General features: G+C 37.7%; 1 protein-coding gene across 1 annotated transcript in view; it reads right to left on the bottom strand.

Annotated features, from left to right (window-relative positions):
* The window catches only part of B3GALT1 (beta-1,3-galactosyltransferase 1), a 107,269-nt gene extending 82,542 nt beyond the window's left edge, over nt 1-24,727 (bottom strand). The window contains exon 1 of the mRNA XM_084999382.1: nt 24,441-24,727. Coding sequence (XP_084855508.1) covers nt 24,441-24,588 — 148 coding nt within the window. The 5' untranslated portion in view covers nt 24,589-24,727. The remainder of the gene's footprint in view (nt 1-24,440) is intronic.
* Nucleotides 24,728-24,948: the final 221 nt, after the last annotated feature.

The following is a 24,948-nucleotide window of genomic DNA, read 5'->3' as shown; positions in this document are numbered from 1 at the left end:
AATTAAATAATGCAACTGTACAATTAAATAAAACAGTTCTACAATTGTATTATTAATAACCACTTCTCTCCATGGTACAATGTAAGATCTATAATGTCTTGTTTATCACATCACCTAGAATGGTGTAATGCCTTTATTGAAGAATCAATAAGATGTAACAAATTGTGAGGACGTATTTATATAGTTACACTGTATTTTAACCAATTTATGCATTTTATATTTTACTTATTTTCAGAGGGTATATTATTTTTGTTATTCTTACCAGTTAAGTTATTCTTTTTGTTATGCTATATAAAATATTTAATGGTATATAAGGCTTTCTTCTTTATAAATTTTAGTTGCATAATATACAGAATTTTAATATAATGCTAATTTTTAAAGAAAAATTGAAATGTAATAGATAGTACTAAATAGTAAAGATGAAAGCCATACAAAATGAGATAAAGCATAGAATAAATTTCCTATTTGTCTCAGCATATTTTCCATTCCACTTCTCCAGAGGGAGACACTTAATCTGTTTCTTAAGATCCATGATATAATAATAATGTGAATGTAATTGTGTTTAAATATATGTATTTTATTCTGTAAAAAAATATTCTGTGATAGTCTATGTGGGAAAAGAATGTGAAAGGGAATGGATATATGTACATGTATAACTGAATCTCTTTGTTGTACAGCAGAAATTATCATAACCTTGTAAATCAACTATACTTCAATAAATTTTTTTTAAAAATGAAAGAAAAAAGCACAGTCTAGGCACACGAAAAAATGCTCCACATAACTAATTATTAGAGAAATGCAAATCAAAACTACAATGAGGGTACCACCTCACACTGATCAGAAGGCTATCGTTAATAAATCTACAAATAACAAATGCTGGAGAGAGTGTGGAGAAAAGGGAACCCTCCTACCTTGTTGGTAGGAATGTATTCTGGTACAACTGCTGTAGAAAACAGCATGGAGGTTCCTCAGAAAACTAAATATAGAACTACCATATGATCCAGCAATTCCTCTCCTGGGCATATATCCAGACAAAACTACAATTCAAAAATACATTCACTCCTGTGTTCATTGCAGCACTATTCACAATAGCCAAGACATGGAAAAATGTCCATCAACAGGTTAAATGGATTAAGAAGATGTGGTACATATACACAATGGAATACTACTTAGCCATAAAAAATAACAATATAATGCCATTTGCAGCAGCATGGATGTAACTAGAGATTATCATACTAAGTGAAGTAAGTCAGAAAGAAAAAGGCAAATACCATATAATATCACTTATATGTGAAATCTAAGAGATGGCACAAATGAACCTATCTACAAAACAGAGATAGACTCACATACATAGAAAACAGACTTGTAGTTGCTGAGGGGGAAGGGGGAGAGAATGGGATGAACTGGAAGTTTGGATTTAATAGATGTAATCTATTACATTTAGAATGGATAAGCAATGAGATACAACTCTACAGCCCAGGAGGGAGCTATATCCTATCTCTTGTAATAGATTATGATGGAAGATGATATGAGAAAAAGAATATATATTTGTATAACTGGGTCACTTTGCTGTACAGCAGAAATTGGCACAACATTATAAATAAACTCTGCTTTAATAAAAAGATTTTAAAAAAGAAAACGTTTTGAAGAACTGCAGCCTTTAAAACTGGTATAATGCATTTATACAACATGTTTTTTTTAAAAGCACAGGCTTAGGAAGTACGCAGAAGGGCTGTTGGTCCCTAACTTAGAAACTGGGCCCCCTTATAAAAAATAAATAAATAAATAAATAAATTGAGCACTCAGAATAGCTAGCTATCAGTTTAACCTTTCAATTTGCTCATTAACATACTTCCAGGCATGGATTTGGACCTCCTATTTTTTACTTATCATTTGGCCTATTCAAAGTCCCAAATCTAACATATGTCTGGTGTTTATAACTTCTATCATTTCATGCATCTTCTTTGCAGGTATTTGTAGAGGTGATCTAGTTTTTAGTAAACCTTTGAAAAGTGTCAGTCATGGAGACATATTCCTGAGCTATATAAACTTAATATCAGAAAATGCCATAATAAATTAGGGCAAAGTGAAGTTGATACTAATGTCTTCCTTAAAAATATGTAGATATGTACCATTATAGACATATATATAAATATTATATATTTGTGTTTACACCATCAAATATAATATATACAGTATCAAAAGTTGCTTCTAAAGCTATTGCTCTAAAAGCTAAAATTTGTAAACAGATTAATTTGTCCATCCTGAAAACACTGAGTTAAAAATTGCCAATAGACCCATTCATTCATTCACTAATTCATTCATTCGATACAACTAACATTAATTGATTTTCTTCTCAAAGTAATGCACTATGCTATGTGAGTAGGATATTGTCCTTTTCCTAATTAGTTCATAGACGTTTTTGGTAAAAGGGATAATAGAGGCTCCAGATTTTCTCTGCCTAAGGAGTTAAAGGAATGTTTTCTTTTGGTTGGGGAAATTCTGCATTTAGGAAATTAGGAAACATTTGTACTGCTCTATGAAATGATAATTATCTCTTGACAGGTATCAATAAAATTTAGTCAGTATCACTGCATATGTTTAGATGAGCTTGAGAAGAGTAACAGAGTTGGTATGTTATGCATTTCTCAGTGAGAAAATGTTTAGAAGATTAATAAGGAAACAGAAGACTAGAGTGACCTTTAATCTTGTAATTGCAAATGGAAATACATATGCACCTAATCAAAAAGCCTTGTGCTGCATATCTAAAAGTTAGGTACCTTACTGATTCTCTGGGTCTCCAAAATCAAGACTGTATGTTTTAGAGAGCCATTTCTCCTTTAATAAGTTGTAAACCATGCAGGGTAAGTTGATAACGTATAGCAGTTAAAAACAGGGCTTTCCAGTTACACAGAGTTGAATTCAAATTCTGAGTTAGTCATTTATTAATAGTGTGACCTAGGGCAGATATTTAACTTAGGCCTGTAATATATAACACCCACTTCACAGGGTTATTATGCTAATTGAATGAGATAATGTACAAACAACCTCAGTGGCACTTCCTAGCATTGAGCGAATGCTTAAGAAATGCTTAATAAATTGGTGTTTATTAATTTATCATGACTTTCTTTTCAGATCATTTCTCAAAACAACCAATTTTAAGAGCACCTCAAGATGGTGCACTGCTCTGCAAGATACTGCAATGGAGGCTTACTATGTAACTTGTCAATCAAGCAACATGATTATGATTATCCAGCTTGCCAACCCAATTTTTGTGACTAGAAACTATAGCAGCATTTTTGTTTCCCTCAGTCACACACTGATGAGCAATTTTACATAGAAAAAACCTTTGGTTTAAGAAAAAGTTGAGATATTAATAAAATATGGCGTGACATATTTGGTAGGTTGTCAGTAATGATCTGGTAAGCAAATCACAAGCAGAACCACTTTTCATGTTTGTTAATTATTGGTTTACTTATTGATGGCCAGGTCCTGATTAAAACAGCCTGGCCAAATTCCAAATATGAGTGAGAGGGGACTTCCCTATGAATGGTTCCAGGGTTTTCCCTTTGCAATCTTGCCCCTTTTCATTTCCTCTACTTGTGTATAATAAGAGTTGTTCTAAGAAGAAAACCTGTTAAAATTGGCTATATGGAATCATTTTAGTCATCTTTGCTAAAAATTCATGCCTACAGGAGAGAATACATCCAAATGGCAGGTATGTTGATTCATAGCATGTTGGGTATTTCAGTTATTTAGAACCAGAACTCTTGACCATAAAACATAGGAATTTAGGACTGGAAGAAAAAAGAAAAAAAAAAGGGGGAGAAAATAACTCTACAGTTTCCAGTATATGCCAGGCACTATGAAGACACTTTCACATGTTACCACACTTCATTCTTATAAAGATCTTGGAAGTAATTATTAGTCCATATTTTTGAGTCAGGAAACCCTGCATGAAGAACTGAAGTAACATGCCTTCCCATGGTCCTAGAACCACCAAGGCACGGAGCCGTAAGGTGAATACAGAACTGACTGCAAAGCCTATTCTTCTGGTATTAAAAGCTGAAATAATAAGGTCACTTATCCAAGAGGATTTATCAATTCTTAATAAGTGTTTATTGTATACCCACCTGCCAACGAAGATGGGGCAGGGCACAGTGATGTTACTGGGATGTAGCCTCTGACTCAAGGAGCTAAAAATCTAATTGGGAATTTAAAAATTTCTCTGGCATCTTAAATTTTCTATGTCCGATTACAGTGCTCAGAATGTACAGTGCTCAGAATGTAATTAATGGCCTAATTAAAAGAGGCACTGATACAAAAATACTGTATACATATTTTAGAGTAAAACAGAAGAAGAAATCTTTGTGACCTTGGGTTAAGCAAAGTTTTCTTAGATTTAGTACTAATAGCACAATCCATGAAAGATGAAAGATGATAAACTGGACTTTATCAAGGTAAAAGTTTCTGAGAAAGACACTGCTAAGGGAATGAAAAGGCCAGCCATATACTGGAAGAAAATGTCTCCAAACCACAAATCTGACAAATAGCTTATATCCAGAATACATAAAGAACTCTCAAAACTTGACAGTAAATAATGTAATTAAAAATAAACAAAAGATTTGAATGAACATTTGGCCAAAGAGGATATACAAATGGAAAATAAGTACATTAAAGAATATTCAATCTCACTAGTCTTAAAGGAAATGCAAATTAAACCCACAATGAGATATCACTTTATCCCTATTAGAATAGCTAAAATAAAAACAAAACAAGCAAAAACAAACAACAAACACCCCCCAAAAAACAAGAGCAAAAACAAAAACTACCTGAAAATACTGAGTGTGAAGGAGGACACAGGCCAACTAGAAGTTTTATGTATTGCCAGTGGAAACACCAAATAGTTCAAGCCACCCTGCAAAACAGTTCGGCAGTTGCCTACAAAGCTAAACATATACTTACCATATGACTCCAAAATTCTACTCCTAGGTATTTACGGTGAAAGAAAAGTCCATGTTTGCACAAAACCCTGAATGTATTGCTCATATCTGCCCAAATCTGGCAACCACCCAATGTTCCTCAGCTAAGGAATAGATGAACTGTGGTACATCCATGTAATGGAATAATAACTCGGCAATAAAAAGGAATAAACTATTGATATATGCAAGAACATCTATATCATATACGGTGCATTTGGATGAATCTAAAATGCATTATGCTAAGCAAAAGAAGACAGACTCAAAAGGCTATATAGTATATGAATCCATTCATGATATTCTAGAAATGATAAAGCTATAGAAATAGAGAATAGTTCTGTTCTCTGTTAAGGATGGAGAAAGAGTTTAACTACAAAGGGGTAGCATAATGGATTTTCTGGTGGGGTAAAATGATGGAACTATTCTGTATCATAATATAATCGTGGTAGAGGTTATAAGAGTCTGTATTTGTCAAAACTCATATATGCTAGAGAATGAACCTTACTGTACACAACTTTTTAAAAGATGAAAATTAAAATTCAAAATGGGCAAAAAAGAAGACAATTGAGATTTAGAAAATTCAGCACAAGACTATTCTTCCCTCCTTAGCCTCAGGGGAGAGTGGAAAGCAGGTGCAGGGGCTGCACTTTGGCTTCAGGCTTATTTCTTGCAGTACCTCACATCTGAGCTCTCCAGGATTTGTGCAGGCTAAAGTGACAGTTTACAGGGTCTCAGAGCTCAGAGGCCTCTTTGCACTACCGGAGCTGGTGTGGGGTCCCCAGAGCTGCTGGATTGCCAGCCATGGGCACCAGGTGCCCTCAGGAGAATCCGACTAATTCACTGAATTCCAAATACAATCTTTTTTTTCTGCTGCCACCTAGCTCTTTAAAGATAGATTCAATAGAAAAAGTTCTTACATTAGCTAATCCTAAAAGGTGAGAAAATTAGGCAATTCTGGAAGTATATTACACTTCTAAGAAGACGAGGATCCTGTAAAGCAATAATTTCCTAAATGGAATAGCAAATGTAACAAGACTTTAATTTACGATCAAGGCATTAGTAAAAGCAAATCGGATCCAAAGGCACCTTGGCGACTGTAAGATTCTTCCCACAATTGCTATCAAGCACGGCCAAACCTTGTAATTTCCAAGTGTCTCTCATATACTTCAGGAAACCTTAAGTGCATTTTAAAAATAGGGAAATTCTAGGTATCTGGGAGATTTGCTGGTGACAACACCAAGAAAATGATGAATTTTATGAACTTGTCAGAAGCAAATATCTACTTTACACACTGGGAATAACCTTTATTCTTCCAGGTGTTAGCTTGAGTATCTAACATTTTAATTTATGTTCTGATATATTTGAGAATAAACATGTTCCTGTCATCAAAATAATTGCCTCTCCTATTAACAGCATATATAATTGCATCATCATTCCATACCTTCTAACCTAGAGTGGCTATACCACCCACATTAGTAGGCTTTCATCAGAAGGTTAATGTCATTAGTATTGATGGGGAGGTCTTTTTGCCCACCAATTTCAGACCATGATAACTATTTCATTTAAGGAAAAAAAAGCAAAACAAAACACTTCCATCCAGATGCAAAGAAACCCAATCCTACTCTTCAGAATAGAGAAATATTTTGGTTTTGGGAAACATGGAGCATATTACTATAGCATATAGAAGTTTCTTCGTAGATTTAATAAATGTCTTCCTCGTTAGAGTTGTAATGATTCATAAACTTTTTTCATACAATTCTCCTTTTGAAAAGATACTATAAATGAAATTTACCTATGGAGAGCAAACTTATGGTTGCCAGGGGTTGGGGGAGGGAGAGTAGAATGGATGGGGAGTTAGGAGTTGGTGGATGCAAACTGTTACATTTGGAATGGATGGGCAAGGGGGTCCTACTGTACAGCATGGGGAACTGTGTGTGATAGGATCAATTTGATGTACAACAGAAATTGAAGAAACACTGTAAATCAACTACAACTTAAAAAAAGAAATTTACCTAAGGCTAAGTATAACTGAATTATTCATTTTTCTTCTCAACCTTACAAATTAACAAATACATGTGATTTTACTACATGGCTAAGGTTTTTGGAGGAAAGTTTATTTCCATGAATTTTATCTCATTTCCTGTGAGTAACAAATAGAATAAATGCTAGGAGACTCATGTACCATTAGTGTATTCATATTGCTGGATTTTAAATGACCCCCCCATCAAATATAAATCTCTTCCTTGACACTGGTTCCAATTTTGATGTCCCATTAATAGGTGTGTCACACATGCACCTTCCTTCCTTCTTTGGATATAAAACCAGGTAAATAGAAAGATCTTTAGAGCACCAGTAACCTAAGGGAGTCAAACCACTTTGCACCCAGCATGTGTGTGTGTGTGTGTGTGTGTGTGTTGGGTCATTTAAAATACCTTGGAATGTCTGGGAAGATCTTATTCAATAATCCCTTCTCACCCCACTGCCCATTATTGGGCAGAGGGGCAAACAAACCAGCTGGCAGACTGGTAAAGGAAGCGGGCTTTCACTTGATCATGAAGATGTCATCCACAAATAAATGTGGGTACATATGGCCACAATGCTTGAATGTTTCTGAAAGATCCTTAGAGAGGTTATGAGGAGGGCATCAAGGAGGTGTAAACTTATCACGCCGCTACAAGGCTTGTTGGTATACAACACATTTTAGACTAGAGAATCAATGACCATGGCTTGTTAATTCTATTTTCATTCAGTACAGATCAAGCATTGCTTGACTTTAAACTTAGGGTCTATAGAATTTTTAGGTGTATGTATTATATAGTAAAATTTGGCATCCTATTACATTGCTATGAAAATGTGCAAATGATTTTTTGCTCCTCGTACACATGATTTTTTTTTTTTTTTTTTTGGCCATACCTACAGCATGTGGAAATTCCCAAGCCGGGGACTGAATCCAAGCCACGGCTGCAACCTGCACCACAGCTGCTGCAGCAACACCAGATCCTTAACCCATTGTGCCACAGTAGGAACTTTGATAAGTTACATTTGACACAACAGATGCAAGCCAAATAAGAAAAAAATAATGTTCATTTGGCTAACAGGTAAATTCTGGTAATAATCCCAATTGTTTTGAAATGAAACCTATTCTGAATTACCTTAAATAAAGAACAAGAGACCTACTGATAGCTTCTATTTTCCCACTGGCAACATGTCATTTGTTCAAACCATCTTAAATAAACCTTATACCTAGTGACCCTCCACTTCCTCTGGACTCACAAATTTGCCAAAATTTCAAGTAGAATGAGAGGAGAAGCAGTTCTCATTACACTTTCTACTTGGGCCTCTGTTTCTCTTCAGTATCACTGTTCATTTTTCATACACCCATACAAATAACAGTGATTACACTCAGCCACATAGTAATTCCATCATGAATCATGAGGCAGTCCAGTCCCAGGCAGGAATCACCCTCACACTGAGCTGGGTCTCCAGGCTGCATTTTTAGTTGTCACTTTGCACAGTCATAATGATCCAAGAAAGATATTAAGCCAAGTCAGGAGACCTCAGAACTGGAGCCCCATTCCTTTCAAAATGCCAGTGGAAAGTGTTTTCTGACGTGGGTCCAGGTTCTTGCCTACACATTATTGTGTGATCGGTCACTCAAAGGCAGCGAGTGCGGCAATACCCAAAGAGAGAACCCATATAACTATGTCCCTACTTGCTTTTATCTGGTTTTTGTAAAGCTCAGACTACCCAGGCTTCCCTGGGGGAACACCTGAGCAGTCAGTTTACCAGCCTGGATCAAGATCCAGTGTAGAAAGCCATTACTTATTTTCATAACCTCATGTTCCAATAAATTTGAGGCTGAAGGAAAGCAATATGTGGAGTCTTTCCCTATTTGCATTCATTATTTGCTCTGTTATGTTTTGGGCCCTTTAGCTAATTTGGAAGGAATCAAGAAATAATTATTTTTCTTTTTTTTTCTCAAAAAGTATGTTTATCTAGGAATAGAATTATAAAACTCATTAAACTCTCAAAATGTGTTCATTTTACATATTTATAAGAGCATATTCAAGATGCATAAACAGAAATTAATGCTTTTTTTGTATTTATGCCAGCCTAATTTAGACCTCTATAAAACAATAATAAGGTAGGATTATTTCTGAGGCCAAACCAATCAAGTCTTTGTGTTTCAGTACGCATCTGCATACCGACACCTGTGCAGGCAATTGCTACTCAACATTTTTATATTATTAATAATTCTAGTGAAAAGTATGAACTATATAATTAAAAGGGAAAAATGAGATGATAACTTTGACATACTGTTATCTGTTTAGAATTAATATATGGATATGATGACAAGGACTAACACTGGTACCCCAGTGAAGATTATTTGGAATTCAATGAGTTGAATATACCAGAGGAGTTTTGTAAAGGAAAAGAGTACGTGACATTTAATGTAGACTACAGTGCCATTTGGAGCTCTTACACCTAAAAAAGGGAACTTTTCCTTTGGAACAAATCTTGCTGTTGAAAATTGAAGTAATTGTATATATAAATGCAGGGTATCTCTTCCCACAACACTTAAAAAATAAGTCTTTTATATTCCATAACTTTAAAGCTAGAGTGATTTCATTTCAAAAGCATCTCCTCTACTACCATGTAAATGACTCTTGGCTGCATTCTATCCCAAACCTTTGGTCTTATATGAAAACTCATTAGGACCAGGCTCCTTTGTCTTCAAGGATGTGCTTGCAGATCATGCTTTCCTTCGTTCCTCTTAAAACTATTTAGTGTTTTTCTTTCTGGGAGAGAGGTGAATCCAGTGGTCAAATGTCTTTTTTTTTTAAACATGAATACGCTAGTTTCTATTTTCATACCTGAATAGTTTATGAGAGCTCTCAAAATGCCTCTGTTGGTTACAGACTATTGAGAAAGAAGAAGAAACCATAATTGGTCTTCTCTCTTGTCTCAGGAGATGCTATCCACTCTACGCTTTGTTTAAAACATGCAGCATTTCAGCGTTTACATTTTGCTTATTAAACCAAAGTTGTTCCTTTATATCCTTCCTATCACTTATAATAAAAAAAGCCAACTAAAAGTGGAAAGAAAGTATTAGTTTCCATGATCTTTCTTTTATATTTTCAGCATTTATTTTCTATTTCAAGATGGAGTCTGTATAGTTATCCACTTAACGGTATTTTCATAATCCCTAGTATCATTCTGTAACCAATCTAGACACTTGATAAGTGTTCACTGTTTTTAATTGTTTTAACCATAAATGCAGCTTAATTATTATGAAACTTAGAGATCACTCAAAGAATATATATTAGTACTTTCTATGAAAAAAATTCATTGTATGGACAGATGCAATTTTACTATGTGGTTGATGAGTTTCAGGTTCATTCGACCTCTGGGCAAGAACGGTAACAATTGCTCTACAATCACAGCTCTGAGAGTGTTTTTTGTGTTCTAAAGCAGGCGTTTTTGGCAAAAGATGAGTTTTTACCAAAGAAAGAATTTTGCCTTTGGGATATTATTGGTATTCTCACTATTTCATCTTTAAGTTAGCTAAATTGATCCCCTTCTGAAATCCTTCAAAATGCTCAACCTAAATTCTTCTCTTGCCTCTCAGGGAAGATTTGGTGTAGTTACTTCTTCACAAAGGAGCCTGGAGACATCCCCAACTCTAAATGTGACAGAGTATCAGCTCAATCAGCACATAAACAAATCATTAAACAAGAACTAGCCGTTTTCTTCAACTGTACCTCTTCATTACGTTTTCTTCAGTTTAGACTCTTCTTATATGCACAAAGCAACTTCTTTCTTTAAAAGTGTCTTAAGACTCCTAGGGCATTTGGTTGACCTGAGTGGCAGGAGAAGTGGCCTATTCCAAAGGAAAAAGACCCATTTTCATTTCTTTGGACATGTCTAAAGTTATAGTCTCAGCCTGTTGTGGGATAATACATTTTCTCTCAAAAGATAATAGCAACTACAAAAGAATGGTGTGGCAGAAGGAATGGAGTGTTTCTCTTTTGAAATGCCATATTCATGACTGAGTAACATGAATTTCAAGTACTGATAAACACTGACAATGTTTTAATGGATTTACATGAAAATATTTTAAATCTTGATTTTCATTTGAATTAAATATCAAGTGACATATTACTGCGCTAAGAACTGTAGGGACTATAAATAAACCACTTTGAATCCAGAACAAAGAAGTTGAAAACTACTGGATGGAGATTACAGATGTGTTTGCTTTTTATGTACCTGTTAAACTGGATCCTTCCCTAAGGTACATGTATTTTTTTACATTATAATTAATTTCAAATTTTTTTATTATAGTTGAGTTACAATGTTCTGTCAATTTCAGCTGTTCAGCAAAGTAACCCAGTTATACATAAATATACATTCTTTTTTGCACATCATCCTCCATCCTGTTCCATTGCAAGTGTTCAGATATAGTTCCTTGGCTATACAGCAGAATCTCATTGCTATCCATTTCAAATGTAATAGTTTGCACCTACTAACCCCAAACTACCAATTCCTCCTGCTCCCTCCTCCCTCCTCTTGGCAACCACAAGTCTGTTCTCCATGTCCATGAGCTTGTTTGTTTCTAGATAGGTTTGTCTGTGCCACATATTAGATTCCAGGTATAAGTGACATCATATGGTAGTTGTTTTTCCCCTTCTGACTTACTTCACTTAGTATGAGAATCTCTAGTTCCAAGCTGCTGCAAATGGCATTTTTATTTTGTCCTTTTTTATGGGTAAGTAGTATACCATTGTGTATATGTACCACATCTTCTTCCATGCATCTGTCATTGGACATATAGGTTGTTTCTGTGTCTTGGCTATTGTTAATAGTGCTGCAATGAACATAGGGATGCATGTATCTTTTTCAATGAATGCTTTGGATATATGCCTAGGAGTGGGATTGCTGGATCATAGGTAGGCCTAAATTTAGTTTTCTGAGGTGCCTCCATACTGTTTTCCATAGTGGTTGTACCAATTTACATTTCCACCAACATGGAGGAGGTTTCCCTTTTCTCCACACCCTCTCTAGCATTTGTTATTTGAATTAGTAAAGAAAAAAAAGAGACTTGTGGTTGCCTGATGGGAGGGGGAGGGAGTGGGAGGGATCGGGAGCTTGGGCTTATCAGACACAACCTAGAATAGATTTATAAGGAGACCCTGCTGAATAGCATTGAGAACTTTGTCTAGATACTCATGTCGCAACAGAAGAAAGGGTGGGGGAAAAAACTGTAACTGCAATGTATACATCTAAGGATGATCTGACCCCCTTGCTGTACAGTGGGAAAATAATAAAAAAACAAAACAAAACAAAACAAAAAAACACCCCCCCTCCAAAATTTAAAAAATTAAAAAACAAAAAAAAAAAGAGAAGTTGAAATCTGATAATTTCCCTTTCACATCTGGCCTTCCTCACTCACTCAAAGTCTCAAGTTGATTCAACCAACATGTTTGTGTACCCACCATGTGCAAGGCATTGTGGTAGGGAGTCATCAATGGATTGTTTAAAACCTGGATATTTAACAGACATGAGAGCCCATAAGATCTGATCCTGTTCTTAAATATGCGCCAATTAAATGTCTTGGTTGAATGCATTTGTAGGAGTTGGAGACTTTTTAACCTGTGATGTTTGGTATAGAGAGAATCAATTCCTTATGTTTATTTCCAGATGTTGAACTTTATTGCTTGGAAAAGACTTGGAACTTCTGAACAAAGAACCAGAAGAATGCTTATGAAATAACAGGACTTTTGCTTGCCCTGGCCAGTTACAAACCTATAAAGTATTGGTTCACTGCCTTGGGTTACCATATAAGATCTCTTTTAAACATCCTTCCTCTTCTGATGTTTCTATGTCCCCTTAAACATCTAGTGCACAAATGGAAAAAAATACCTTAATTTACAGAATCAGCAAACAACATAATGGGTAAAGTTAAATAAATACATACAGGAAAAAAAAAGAAAAATGTGAATCTACTGACTTTAAATGCCTTCTTCCTAGGAACAATCATCCAACATGTAATTTTATTTCTAATGTTGATAAATGTACTATTTATTTATTTATTTATTTACTTATTTATTTTTTAGTGTATGCTGTTTCCCCAAGGCAGGAGGGCCTGATAGTGACAATAGCAACACTGTTCTAAGGGAAATGGTGTTTTGTATCAGTCCAGCATCATCATATGAAAATCTATCTTTTGTTGCAGAAGAAAAAACTGCTACTGAAATTCAAACTTGAACTCATTTTTATTATTACAAAGAGGGTGCTGAAAACAGGCAAATTGGTCACTAGATGACCACTGTTTCACTATTTTAGGTTATTTTCTATTTCTTTATATTTGGAAGTTATCTAGAGCCTGAGAACAAGGTTTCTGAGGAATGCACCACCAACCAGAGGCTGTTCTCAAGTAATTCAAGGTCACATAGGCACATATGACATTGAATTATAAAGCACCCTGCTGCACTCCAGGTTTAAATATGCTGCAACCAAAATCCTGTCTCTGGTGCATGGAATTAACTCTTTATTCAGCGTTTTTACAGTTCAAAACACTGTATCATGAGTGCCAAAGATAAGGGTGACATCTTGATTCTACAAAACCTTTTTGTTTTGTAGAATGTTAAATGATCATATATGAAATTTATTAAGCATCCCAATTTACAGATGATAAGAAATAAGAGTTATTAGGTAGCTTTAAGAAACTATTGGAGAAGCCAAAGGCACAAGTATCAACCGCTATTCTTTAGATGAGTCTACTTACAATAGGCTTAATACATTTATAAAGTAAGATTAATCTGCTAATAGAAGATAATTTCCAAATGTCTAAAAAGGAAGATGACAAGAATGGAGAAAAATTCAGCATTTCATTTTCATCTCAGAAAAAAAGGGTGTCTGTGATGGTGCGGGCTTGATTTTTAACAGGTCCTTCTTGTCCTGTTAATGCACAGCACTGTTCACCATGTTGCAGGTAGCAGAGGACAAATGCTGCTGTGTTATCAGCTTCCCACATCCATCACAACAATTCACTTTCCCACCCTCAGGGTCCTTCTCAGTGACTCTCAAAAGTGCCACTGTTATCATAATTCCAGGCATGTTAATCTTATAAATTGTGACCTCTAGTCAAAAAATAGTTCTCCTCATTTTATTATGAAAGGGGATCTTTTTCTTTAATCAGAAGCTTAAACAAGTATAAATCTCCCCCCTCTGGTCTAAGACAACCACATAGGAAAAACAAATCTTTGTGACTATTAATTTGTGTTTAATTTTTCATATGATATAAACTAAGTATGGCTGGATCCCTAAATGAACTCTCAAGTCCTTCTATAATGACCTCTTGGCTGTTAATTAGACTTTCAAACTAGAAGTCTTTGGGTTGAGACTCTAGTGATGAGAGAAAAACTCAAGCTAAGTAAATCCAAGAGCGCAGTCATGTATTTTTCATACTATGCTTTCCCAGGAGCAGTTCAACTTAAATAAACAAGCCCTCAAAATTGTGCCTCAGCTAAAATAAGACCCTAGTAGGCCTATATGGACACAAAATCAATGCAAACCTACAGACATTTTGAGCTCTCCCATTATCATAGAATATGCATTTTGAGGGATAATGGAGTAGCTTATTACAGATGGGGCTGCCCGTGTCCTGAGCATACTGGCATGCCTCAGTTTTCCCCACGTGGTTGTCTCTTGCTTCCCATCTGGTTGGAGAGAATCTGCTGCGGATGGTTAGTGGGAAAAACCAACCTCTGTGCTCCTCGTTTCAGCCTCGACCCTGCCCACTACAGGCTTGCTCCAAACAACTAGCTCTCAGTAGGGCGCTTCTTTGACCTCCATTTTTTCCTGTTTTCCTTTCCATGGTCCTTAATGGATATTTCTATTTTAACATTTACATCGCATTAGAAAAACAGATGGCTATTCTTCAGTAAAATTTCCCTGAATGCTAGGCACTGGGCTAAGTGATTTATGTACATGTGTATTTATCATAACCTCATGAAAGTAAGGAATTAATATCCCCACATTCTAATTCTTCACAAAGCTCCAGGCTTTGCGGCTGTTGAGTCCACTTCCTGGGCATTCTTCCCTTCCTGTGTATTCCCAGAACAAAGGTCTACTTTATAAATCAGGAGATTGAAGGTTGGGGAAGTTATGGTCACACAGATTCTAAACAGACAATCTGTCATTTGAACTAGTATCCAAAGACCATACTCTTAGCCACTGTCATATGCTGCTGAGCTTAGTGGCTCAGAGATCTGTCTTTTGCCTCTAGTCTGTGGGCACCTTGAGAGTGGGCACCACATTTTAGTCATCATTCTCTCCTTTGTGTCTTGTACAATGTTGGAATTCAGGCTTGTGCTCCTCTTTTCAAAAAATATCTGTTTTTCTCTCTGCCTACAGCAAAGGCCCAGTCCCCCGAACCAGTTGGCCATTCAGGAGACCTATTTGGAGGGCGTCTTCTTTTTTTGGAGGAAAGGTGTTGCAAGGCTGAGGACCTACCACACCTAAAGCTTCCCTCTGTAGAGGACCCACAAGTGCCCTGGGCCCAGGTGGACATGCTTATCTCAGGTAACACAGTTACTCTGGGCCACAGCTGACTGGGTATGGATCTGAGTGTAGCCATCTGTAGACCAGCCTGTGGTGTATGAGACAACTTACTGTGAGAACCTTTGTTGTAATTAAACTAATCAAATCCTCTCCCCAAGAGAATAGATGTGAGACACACACAAAAAAGGCTCTAATACCAAAAGACACACAGAAGGAAAAAAAAAACACTCACCAGAGGTCAGGATACAAGAGAAGATACGAAGGACCTGGGGTTTGGGTGAGGACAGAGCCGTGCCAGGGGCTGAAGCAGAGGCAACAAGGCAACCAAGAGGCTGGAGTCGCTGCTTTGCCCACCAGAGTTACTGGCATGTCCCCAGTGACCAGCCTGCTCTGCAGAAAGCACTAGGAAGCAGGCTGTTGAGCCCACCTCCTGGGCTTCCTTCCTTATCACTATCCCTATCACTGAGCTTATCTCAGAATGTCTCAGACCCAGTTGCTGAGGCAGGGAGGGGTGGAGCACAGCATAAAAAAAAAAAAAAAAAAAAAAAAAAAAAAGGATGAAAACACATGATCCTTATCTTTAAGGAGCTATGATCTAATGAGGCAGATAGAGATGTTCATAGGTGATTATATACTAAATTAGATGTTCAAGACTAAATCTGCTTGGATGGACTGGACTGTACATCAAAGGGTGCTCTAAAATGAGCTTCTGGGACATGGCTAGATGCTCTCATTACAGTCCTATTTGGCAGAGCTGAGAATGGAAGGAAAGAAGAGGAAGGGAAAGGGTGGGACCTGGGAAGATGAAACAAGCAAAAACCCATTATAATTCTGCTCCCATTTGAATTCATGTATTTCAGTAATTGCCCGCAGTGCTAAAAGAGAACCTAACCTTTTTCTTAATGTCTTATTTCATAAAAATTCTCTCTTAGTATATTTTGAGTAAGTTTAGTGCTCATTAGCATGAGGGACAAGTAGTGAATCAGTTACCTCTCTCTCATGAAGAGGGAACCAGGGGGCTACTCCTTCAAGTCGGAGCTGGGGCATTTGCTCCTCTCCGTTATCTGACGACTCTGAACACACACACTGAATTAAGCACCCTGGATGTCCCAGTGCTGAACCTGCCCAGTGGTAACAAAGTGGACAGGGAAGCAAGTTACATTCACCATAGGCTGACCTTTGCATGTACGAAGCCTGGGTAAGAAAGGGGCCCCCTCTTTTTTTTGTGTTCAGACTGTGATCAGTACAATCCTAAGATTATGATGGAGAAAGCCACATCCTTCCCCAAATTTAACTGGTCATTCTTTTCTAGCCTGTGACCAAGCTACCTATAGAGTCAGGAATCGGAGGTCACTGAAGGGGCAGCTCTGAGAAATAGTACATTTTGCCACTCTAGACTTCAGCATCAGGGACGGGGGGAGGGGGTTGTAGAGTTGGCCTACAGTGTAATGACTTTGTCTGGATGGGTAGACTAGGAGACTACCACACACCGTTCATTATTACCCTGAACCGAATGACCACGAAAGCAAACTCTGTCCCTCAGCCTAATATCTTAACTTTGTAAATGCTTACAGAGTGCCAGGGCCCTTGAAGCTGTGTCTTCTTTCCCACTTCCTTGGAAAGAGTAAATGACAATAATTAGTCTGACACTACAAATGAGGAGTGGTAGACTTAATAAGTACTTTGTCCCAAACAACATGGCTGGTTAGTGGTGAAGACATGAGATTTGGACTTGAGAAGCCCCTCTATCATCCTGATACACTGCTTCCCAACAATAGATGGAAGTATCTCACTTTTTTTTCTTTTTAGGGCCATCTGTGGCACTTGGAAGTTCTGGGATTAGGGGTCAAGTGGGAACTGCAGCTGCCAGTCTACAACACACAGGCACAGCAACACCAGATCCAAGCTATATCTGTGACCTATGCCGCAGCTCATGGCAACACCAGATCCTTAACCCACTGAACGAGGCCTGGGAACAAACCCCGCATCCTCATGGATACTTACTCGACTAGTAAGTTGAGTTCTTGACCCACTGAGCCATGATGGGAACTCTGGGGTATCTCACCCTCTTACAAGAGAATGGCGTGGCACCAATGAGTGTACAGCTTCTGCAGGAAATGCCAATAAATTGGCCAATCCTTCTGGCTGGATGATTTCTACTCAAGCCCTAAGATTCTCTTAGATATCTATCTGGTTTCTTTCTCTTTCCACCTCTGGAATTCTCCTGTAGTGATTTTTTTCATCACTACAGAGGTTCTCCGGTTGAAACACATCAGCAGAAAGCAGTGATGTGAAATAATTTCTTCCGCTGCCCAGGCTTAGCCATTCACTAGTTTAGTCCATAAGTAAATTGATGCATATTTCAAATACCATCCTCTGAGTAGCCACAGTTTGCAGTTTTGGCCTGCTGAGCCAAAATTAATTAGAGATGAATATCATAATGGGACAGTATTGATCATAGCATATCACTAAGAAATGTTGGTCTGTGTTAATTAACATGATTCAGCATCACATTTGGTATATTTATATACAATCAGCACAGGTATTTGTCTACATAGACTAATACATTTTTTAGTAGTGGCAGAACTCATCTCAGAAATGACCCATATGTTTAAAAGCTTGTCCTTTTTCCTCTACCCAAACCCTGCCCACCACACACACCTTGGTGGCCTAATTGCTTCCATACTGGCTGTTTCAAAACATACTGTTTAGCTTTTGGAGAATGTGAATATTAGGAAGTGAAGAAATAGAAGTTGTTGGCATAAATGTAAGAAGCATCCGGTGGACAGACTAAGACAGGATTCTTAGACAGGTTCAACCTGCCTATAATCTCCATTCCTCCAAAAGAATCTGAATAGTTCTCTTTTACTTTTATGTGAACTAATATCATTCTACAACGTCTGTCACTTCAACCATTAGAAATTCATTAAAAAGTAAATATCAGGACTCTTTTAAAAGGCAAATATCTCCTCAAAAGTTAGGGGGGCATCAGCCATTTATCTACTTAATCAACTGTGTCCAAATTTCTTTTTATCCCACTTATTAGAGAAATTCAATTTAGGAATGTGAGTTTTGACGGGGGGTGGGGGAAGGAGGCAGTACATTTTGTAGTTCAGGGTCACCTTGAATCTAGGAAAGAGAAAAAAATTCTTCCTCTCCTCCTCTTCCCGAGGGCTTCCTGGGGACATCCAACTTCCACAAATCAACTGGGTAATACAATCCATTCCTTACCTGAGCCATGTTATGGATTAAAGTGCCTTCTGCGGACTGGCTTGAGCAGTTAACTACTGCGTGGAACATGGTTTCCAAAGGAAACCATGCTCTGAATATTGAATGTCCAGGTTACAAACCAATCTTTGGGACAGAATCTATTTGAAATTGGGGAGCACGTGTGCATGGCTTCAGGCTGTCTCTTCTCCCTTCACCCCACAATATACTCATCAGACACTGACTGTTCAAGCATGGAAATGCATCTCCAAACAGATGGCTTGAATGCATAGCATAGCTCTCTACACAAAGCTGAAACATCTGGATGAACTATAGACGAAGTATGCTATCCAGATGTTTTAAAATAATTAGTAGGGCAGGCAGTTACATTTCTATGATTGACATTTTTACCTCTTCCCCCCCTCTTTTTTTTTTTTTTTTTTTTTTTTTTTTTGCATTGAGTAGCCCTAGTCTTTGTAACTGTGATGTTGCTCACTAAAACCTACCTTTATTCCAGAGAGGCAGGGGGTCTTGAACTCAGTAGGTGCATTAGAGACTGTGGGGGGATTAGCTCTGGGTTCTTTTGTAAGATGTAGACTTGGTGTGGATCAGGAAAAGGGGAACAAGGTGAATGGCCTGGCTATATAAATTCCTTTTTATCCTTTTCCTCCCTTTTGGCACTCTACTCTGAACCAGAGGCTTGATCTCAGCTCGATTTCAGCTATTTTAAGCCTCTTAACTTTCTGTCCTCTTTCTTATGTGTATCCGGTGAAACCTGATTCAAAAGCAGGATGTACTCTATTGCACTTTTTCTCAAAATACGATCAAAGGCCACAAGCACAGGAACACATTGGCTCTTTAGTGTGAATGCTGATTCCTAGGTCCTGCTTGATCTTCACTCTTTTAAATAAACACTCCAAGGAAGTCTAGCACAGGCTTAAGAGAACTACTGCATCATAACCTAGTTCTGATTGTTTTAACTCATGAAACTTTCACTTCAGTTTTATTACCCTATAGAATCTAGAAATCAAAGTAATGTAAGAAAAGTTATAAACCGAAATATCAAGGTGCTTCTGAAAATGTAATGCAAGCAATACAGGAACTTGATCATTCATCATAGATACTTGCTCTAGAATCTATTCTGAAGTGTGTCAGGCATTTTTTCTATCTGAAAACTTATTTCCGTATAAGATCAATAAGGGGATATTTATATTGCCAATATGGTAACCATTTATTATTTGATTGTTACAAAATCCTTGCCTCTAAGCAACTGACATTCAAAACAAATCATTCCTTCATTAGCCTTCCTAATACTTTATTGCGTTTGTGCTGAAGTATTCATTTTATTTCCATTATCCCCATTGTATAAAGCAGGCACAAAACTAGCAAAGCCCAGTTTATTACAGGGCGAATTGAATGGAGAAGCTAAGTGAATTCGATCTGCTGGGTTCCCCCTCAGATTAGCAACCAGGAGAGTTCTCTAAGAGCCCCTGGTTGGCGTGTGGGAAGCAGTTTGAGCGGAGAAGGTCTGCAATACTTAACTCTCCTGAAATCATTGATAAGCAAATGTATTACAATTGAACCAACTGCCAAGTAAGTTGTTTGGGATCAAGACAAGCCACTTGGTGAATAAGGGAAATTTCGACATTTTCATGGGAAGGGAACGGCAGTGGGAGGATTACGGAGGGGGGTGGGGCAGAAACAGAGTACATTTCAGAACTTTCCAAGGAGAGCTGGCTCAGTAGAGACAAACGTATTCCTGGAAGTTAAAAAAGCAATTAAGTCCTACAGTATAACACAGAGAACTATATCCAATTTCTTGGGATAGAACACTATGGAAAATAGTTTGAGGAATATATAACTGAGTCACTTTGCTGTACAGCAGAACTTGGCATAACATTATAAATTCACTATTAAAAAAAAGCTTCATGAGGGCATTTTTAGTGTCTGAACTCAATTCTCTGCATGGAAAGTGGGAGCTTAAACAAGTGACTTATGGAAAAGGAACCTCAAAGTCAGATCCAAGATTTCACTTCTTAGCAGCTGGCATGGTTTGGTTTCCCCTGATGGTAGTGACTCACCTAGCTTTGCATGGCTTGAAACCAACAACCAATGCACACCGAGGGATGTGGGACTCATCATGTTTCTGCAGAGGGGCATCACTCCCAGTATTCCTCAAGTCTGGATGAGAGTGAGTAATAGTCTTTGTTACTACCTTAGTTTTCCTATATTCCCCCCCTCACTTAAAATGACTGCTCCTCACATTCGCAAGTTTCAAACTTAAGTGTCTAGTTGCATTGGGGTTCTCAGGTTCCATGAAATGGCCCCTCTCTCTACTGCTCTGCACACAGTAGGACCTATACCAATCAGTGGGCTGCCTGGCACAAGGTCATTTTCCAGAATCAGGCTTGGACGCAGAGGTAGGTAGATTTTCTTATGTGGTTCCAGCCCAGACCCCACTTTTCACACAGAGATCTACCCTGGGAGTCCAGGGTGTGTTGAGTCAGTGCTGCGTGCATTTGACTGCCTCATCTCTCTTGGCTCACATCGGAAGCGTCTCAGTTCTCCTTATCTCTATTCAGCTCCTCTATTCTGTTAGTCACAGCAGCTTCCCAAATGTGGTTGCCAAAAAGCTGAGTGACTGAGGTATCAGGCCTGTTGTTTCCAACACTTGTGAGGTTCTGAGATGAGGTGCATTTGGTTTTGTTCTTTTTAGAGCCCTGTTCACCTAGGAAATGTTAATTTCTCAGAACTGAAATCCACTTTTCCTCTCAGGCAAATCTTATCAAGAGAGAAGTTGCTAATTATGACATTAAAGAGTGGTTATTATTCTCCACTGAAGCAAAGTCTGCCTTTTATTAAAGGGCAAATCGAATATTGCTTTATGGGATATTTACAGTAAACCTACTCAAATGGTATATAAAGTCACACAGGTTCCTCATGGCTATGAAAGCAATGAGCTTCATATTTACAACACCTTTATGCAGTTAACATCAGGCTTTCTTCTTTACTTTCATTTGTAAGTACACTGAAATTTTTGTCATAAAAAGTAGAAATGTTTTATGAGTGTTTAAATATATACATAAAGATTAAAAGCATTGTTCTCTGTATTTTAAAAAATGCCTGCAATACAAAAACTCATCTTAACTTGAAATGTCTACTGAACATAATTCCTGTTATGCTGTTCTTTGTTTCTACTCTTCATCTCGAAAACGCTTCTATTTTCAAGTTAAATTCTCACAGCATCTTTTAAAATCCTTTTACAATGTAAAACTTCTTTACGTGTTAAAAAAAAAAAAAGGGATAGACAATATGACTTTCAGTAGCTGAGACTCTCATGGAACAATGCAGTATTAGGCATAGTGTCTGATTTTCCTGCAGAGGTAAAAATGGGACTTGGTAAAGAGGAAGTTCATTTCTGGCCCTCCTAGTTTTGGTCCTATGTGAGCATAATGCACATCACCCTAATTTGGTCAGCTGCTGCCGAGTTCCTGGGTCTTGATGGTCCTCTTCTGCAGCCTTTGCTGTGTTCTCTGCAGACACTTGCCTGACTTGTAGGTCAGAAATTCAGTCACACTTCCATCAGTGCCTTAATTAAATCTTGTGCTAGCCTAGAAATTAGGTCATCTGGGGAAAAATTGGGGTGTCTAGGCTGCTGAAACCACAAGTTTCCATTTTCTTAACATCTCATCAACCACTCCTTGCTTCCTCCCATGCCTTCACCTCCATCAGCTCCCCCAACACAGATACCTTGGATTAGTCCACAGTGGTACCCTACCAAGCAGTCCAAGACCTCTACTGCCATTGCTCTCTTCTCTGAACTGTCTACTAAACGAGGGCCCCATTATCTTGGTAAATTCTGCTTCCTTAAGGCCTCAGGTGGATTCTCACTTGCAATGGACATACTGCCAAGAATAGTCCCTGGTCCGAGCTTCTCCCATGACGAGGATCCCTCCTCTATGCCCACTTCCATGTCCTCCCCCCCCCCCCATTATTAATACCTGGGAAGACACACGAGGTAGATATGACTGCCTGGTTCCTCTGCCCAGGTCTCATCTAGTGCTTTTCTGCCCTTCACTCAAGTACTTGTTGCACTGGGCCTTGCTAGTATTAGGCCATGTTTTAAAGAACCTGTCAGTGTCTCAAGGAATCCCAACACTTTCTCTGTATGAACATGTAAAAAAAATTTACATGGTCACTATTTCTTTTGTAATGTGCAAAATATAATCCCCAGATGGCTGATATCTTATACTAGGGATTAGCATAGGCCAAAGCTATATTGCTCCTCATTGTTTTAAATAAAGTTTTATTCGAACACAACAATGATCACTGTGCATTCATTTATTTGTTGTTTATGTCTTTTTTCATCCTACACTGGTAGTGTTGAATAGCTGTAACAGAGACTGCCTAGTTCACAAAGCAAAAATAATTACTATATGACCCTTTATATAAAGTCTGCCAACCTCCACCTTATATTCAATTACTTCATCTCTTTGTTTGGATCCTAAAAAGATTTCCACCTGATGGGCTAGTATCCAGGTACCTAGATACCTACTTTGTTGAACTCCAAATTATTTTTACTAAAAGGAACAAAACATATCTTCAAATTAGTGACATCTGACTAAAGACATTAACATATGTAGGGGTGGGAAGCCTGCAGAGCCAAGCTCAAAGACTTCTAGAAGAATTTGCTTTAAAAAATGAAGGCTAGGGAGTTCCCACAGTGGCTCAGTGGAAACAAATCTGACTAGTATCCATGAGGAAGCAAGTTTGAGCCCTGGCATTGCTCAGTGGGTTAAGGATCCCACGTTGCTGTGGCTGTGGCATAGGCCAGCAGCTACAGCTCCAATTCCACCCCATATGCCATGGCCAATTCCACTCCATATGCCTAGAGTGTGACCCTAAAAAAAAAGAAAAAAAAATTCAGCCTAGAGTTGTGCAAACTTGAAAGAAATTACTAATTATTGTAGTCCAGTAGGGATTCAGAAATACCAATCCTATCCTTTAGTAAGCGTTCTCTTTGTAGTTTACTCTCACCATACCCTACTGCTAGACGTTCAGCCTCACTGGATTGAAGAGAAAAGTAGCATTGATTTTTTTTCCCATTATATGAAATATTATACAGGTATGCTTATAAATGGTTACATCACCAAGGCTTGCAAGAGAAGACAATTTTTTTTTTCTTGACCACATTTGCTAAACTGAACCTGATAGAAAGAAAGCAAAATTTGTCATGTAAATCAAATGCTGGATACATGCTGACATTTCATTTCACAAAGTAGTCTTCCTACAAGGTTACACATATAACTACTAACATTTAAAATGGCAGAAGGAAGAGGTTTTACACCCTATTGTGCCAAGTTTTTATTTTTCGCCCTGCACTGATTAAAATAAAGGAGTCATCATTGTCAATGGGCAGAGCCTGCTACATTGCTTTTATCAAATGCAAAGAGGTGTAAACACAAACTGTAAAGTAGAAGAGAAAGATCATGACTCACTGTCTGACAGCAAAGCTATTAAACATAATCAAAGACTCAGAGTGAACTCACATTACTTTCAACACATTGCTAAAGAATCCCTTTCACTGTAAAACTAGCATAAAATGTCACAATTCTGACATTGCTGTTGGAGAAACTTTGTTTAAGACATCAAAAACAACTTCAAGACTTCAAATGAAGAGGATTCACTTACCATAGGATGTCACACCACACCTGGTCTGGACACAAGGCTCCTCAAATTGTAATCGAGAACTGATTAAAAGTTGATTTTTCAGAGCATTATAATCCAGAATTTTAGGACTCTTGGTGATAGAGTATACTGAAGGAATGTAGGCTCGCATACATTAAAAACAATATCAGTGTTTGTTGTCCCTTATGAAATACAAGGACAATGATTTATTCTCAGGACGTCAGTTGGACCATGAGGTAAGGTACACGGTTCTATATTGAGAAGTGAAAATCCTGCCCATGGTGTAGGATTCCGGGATCCTGAGTGAAAGGAACAGATGGGCAGGACGGTGGGACTGTAGGTGCAAGAAAACAGATACGACAATCCCAAAGTTTCCTGAGTGTTACCTGAAAAGATCTTACCTATTTTGTGTTCATCAATCCGTTAAAGGCATATATCTTCATGGTCAACATTTTATAGTACCTCAATCCATGAAAAGGTTGTGATCCAAAGGATTTTTACGATTAATAAT

Source organism: Sus scrofa, chromosome 15 (genome assembly GCF_054392235.1).
Source record: "Sus scrofa isolate SSC_HxYL_T2T_F1_AM1 chromosome 15, Sscrofa_HxYL_maternal_Yorkshire_Landrace_v2.0, whole genome shotgun sequence".
Taxonomy (NCBI): domain Eukaryota; kingdom Metazoa; phylum Chordata; class Mammalia; order Artiodactyla; family Suidae; genus Sus; species Sus scrofa.
The sequence above is the reverse complement of the archived record's forward strand: the minus strand, read 5'-3'. Positions and strand labels throughout refer to the sequence as shown.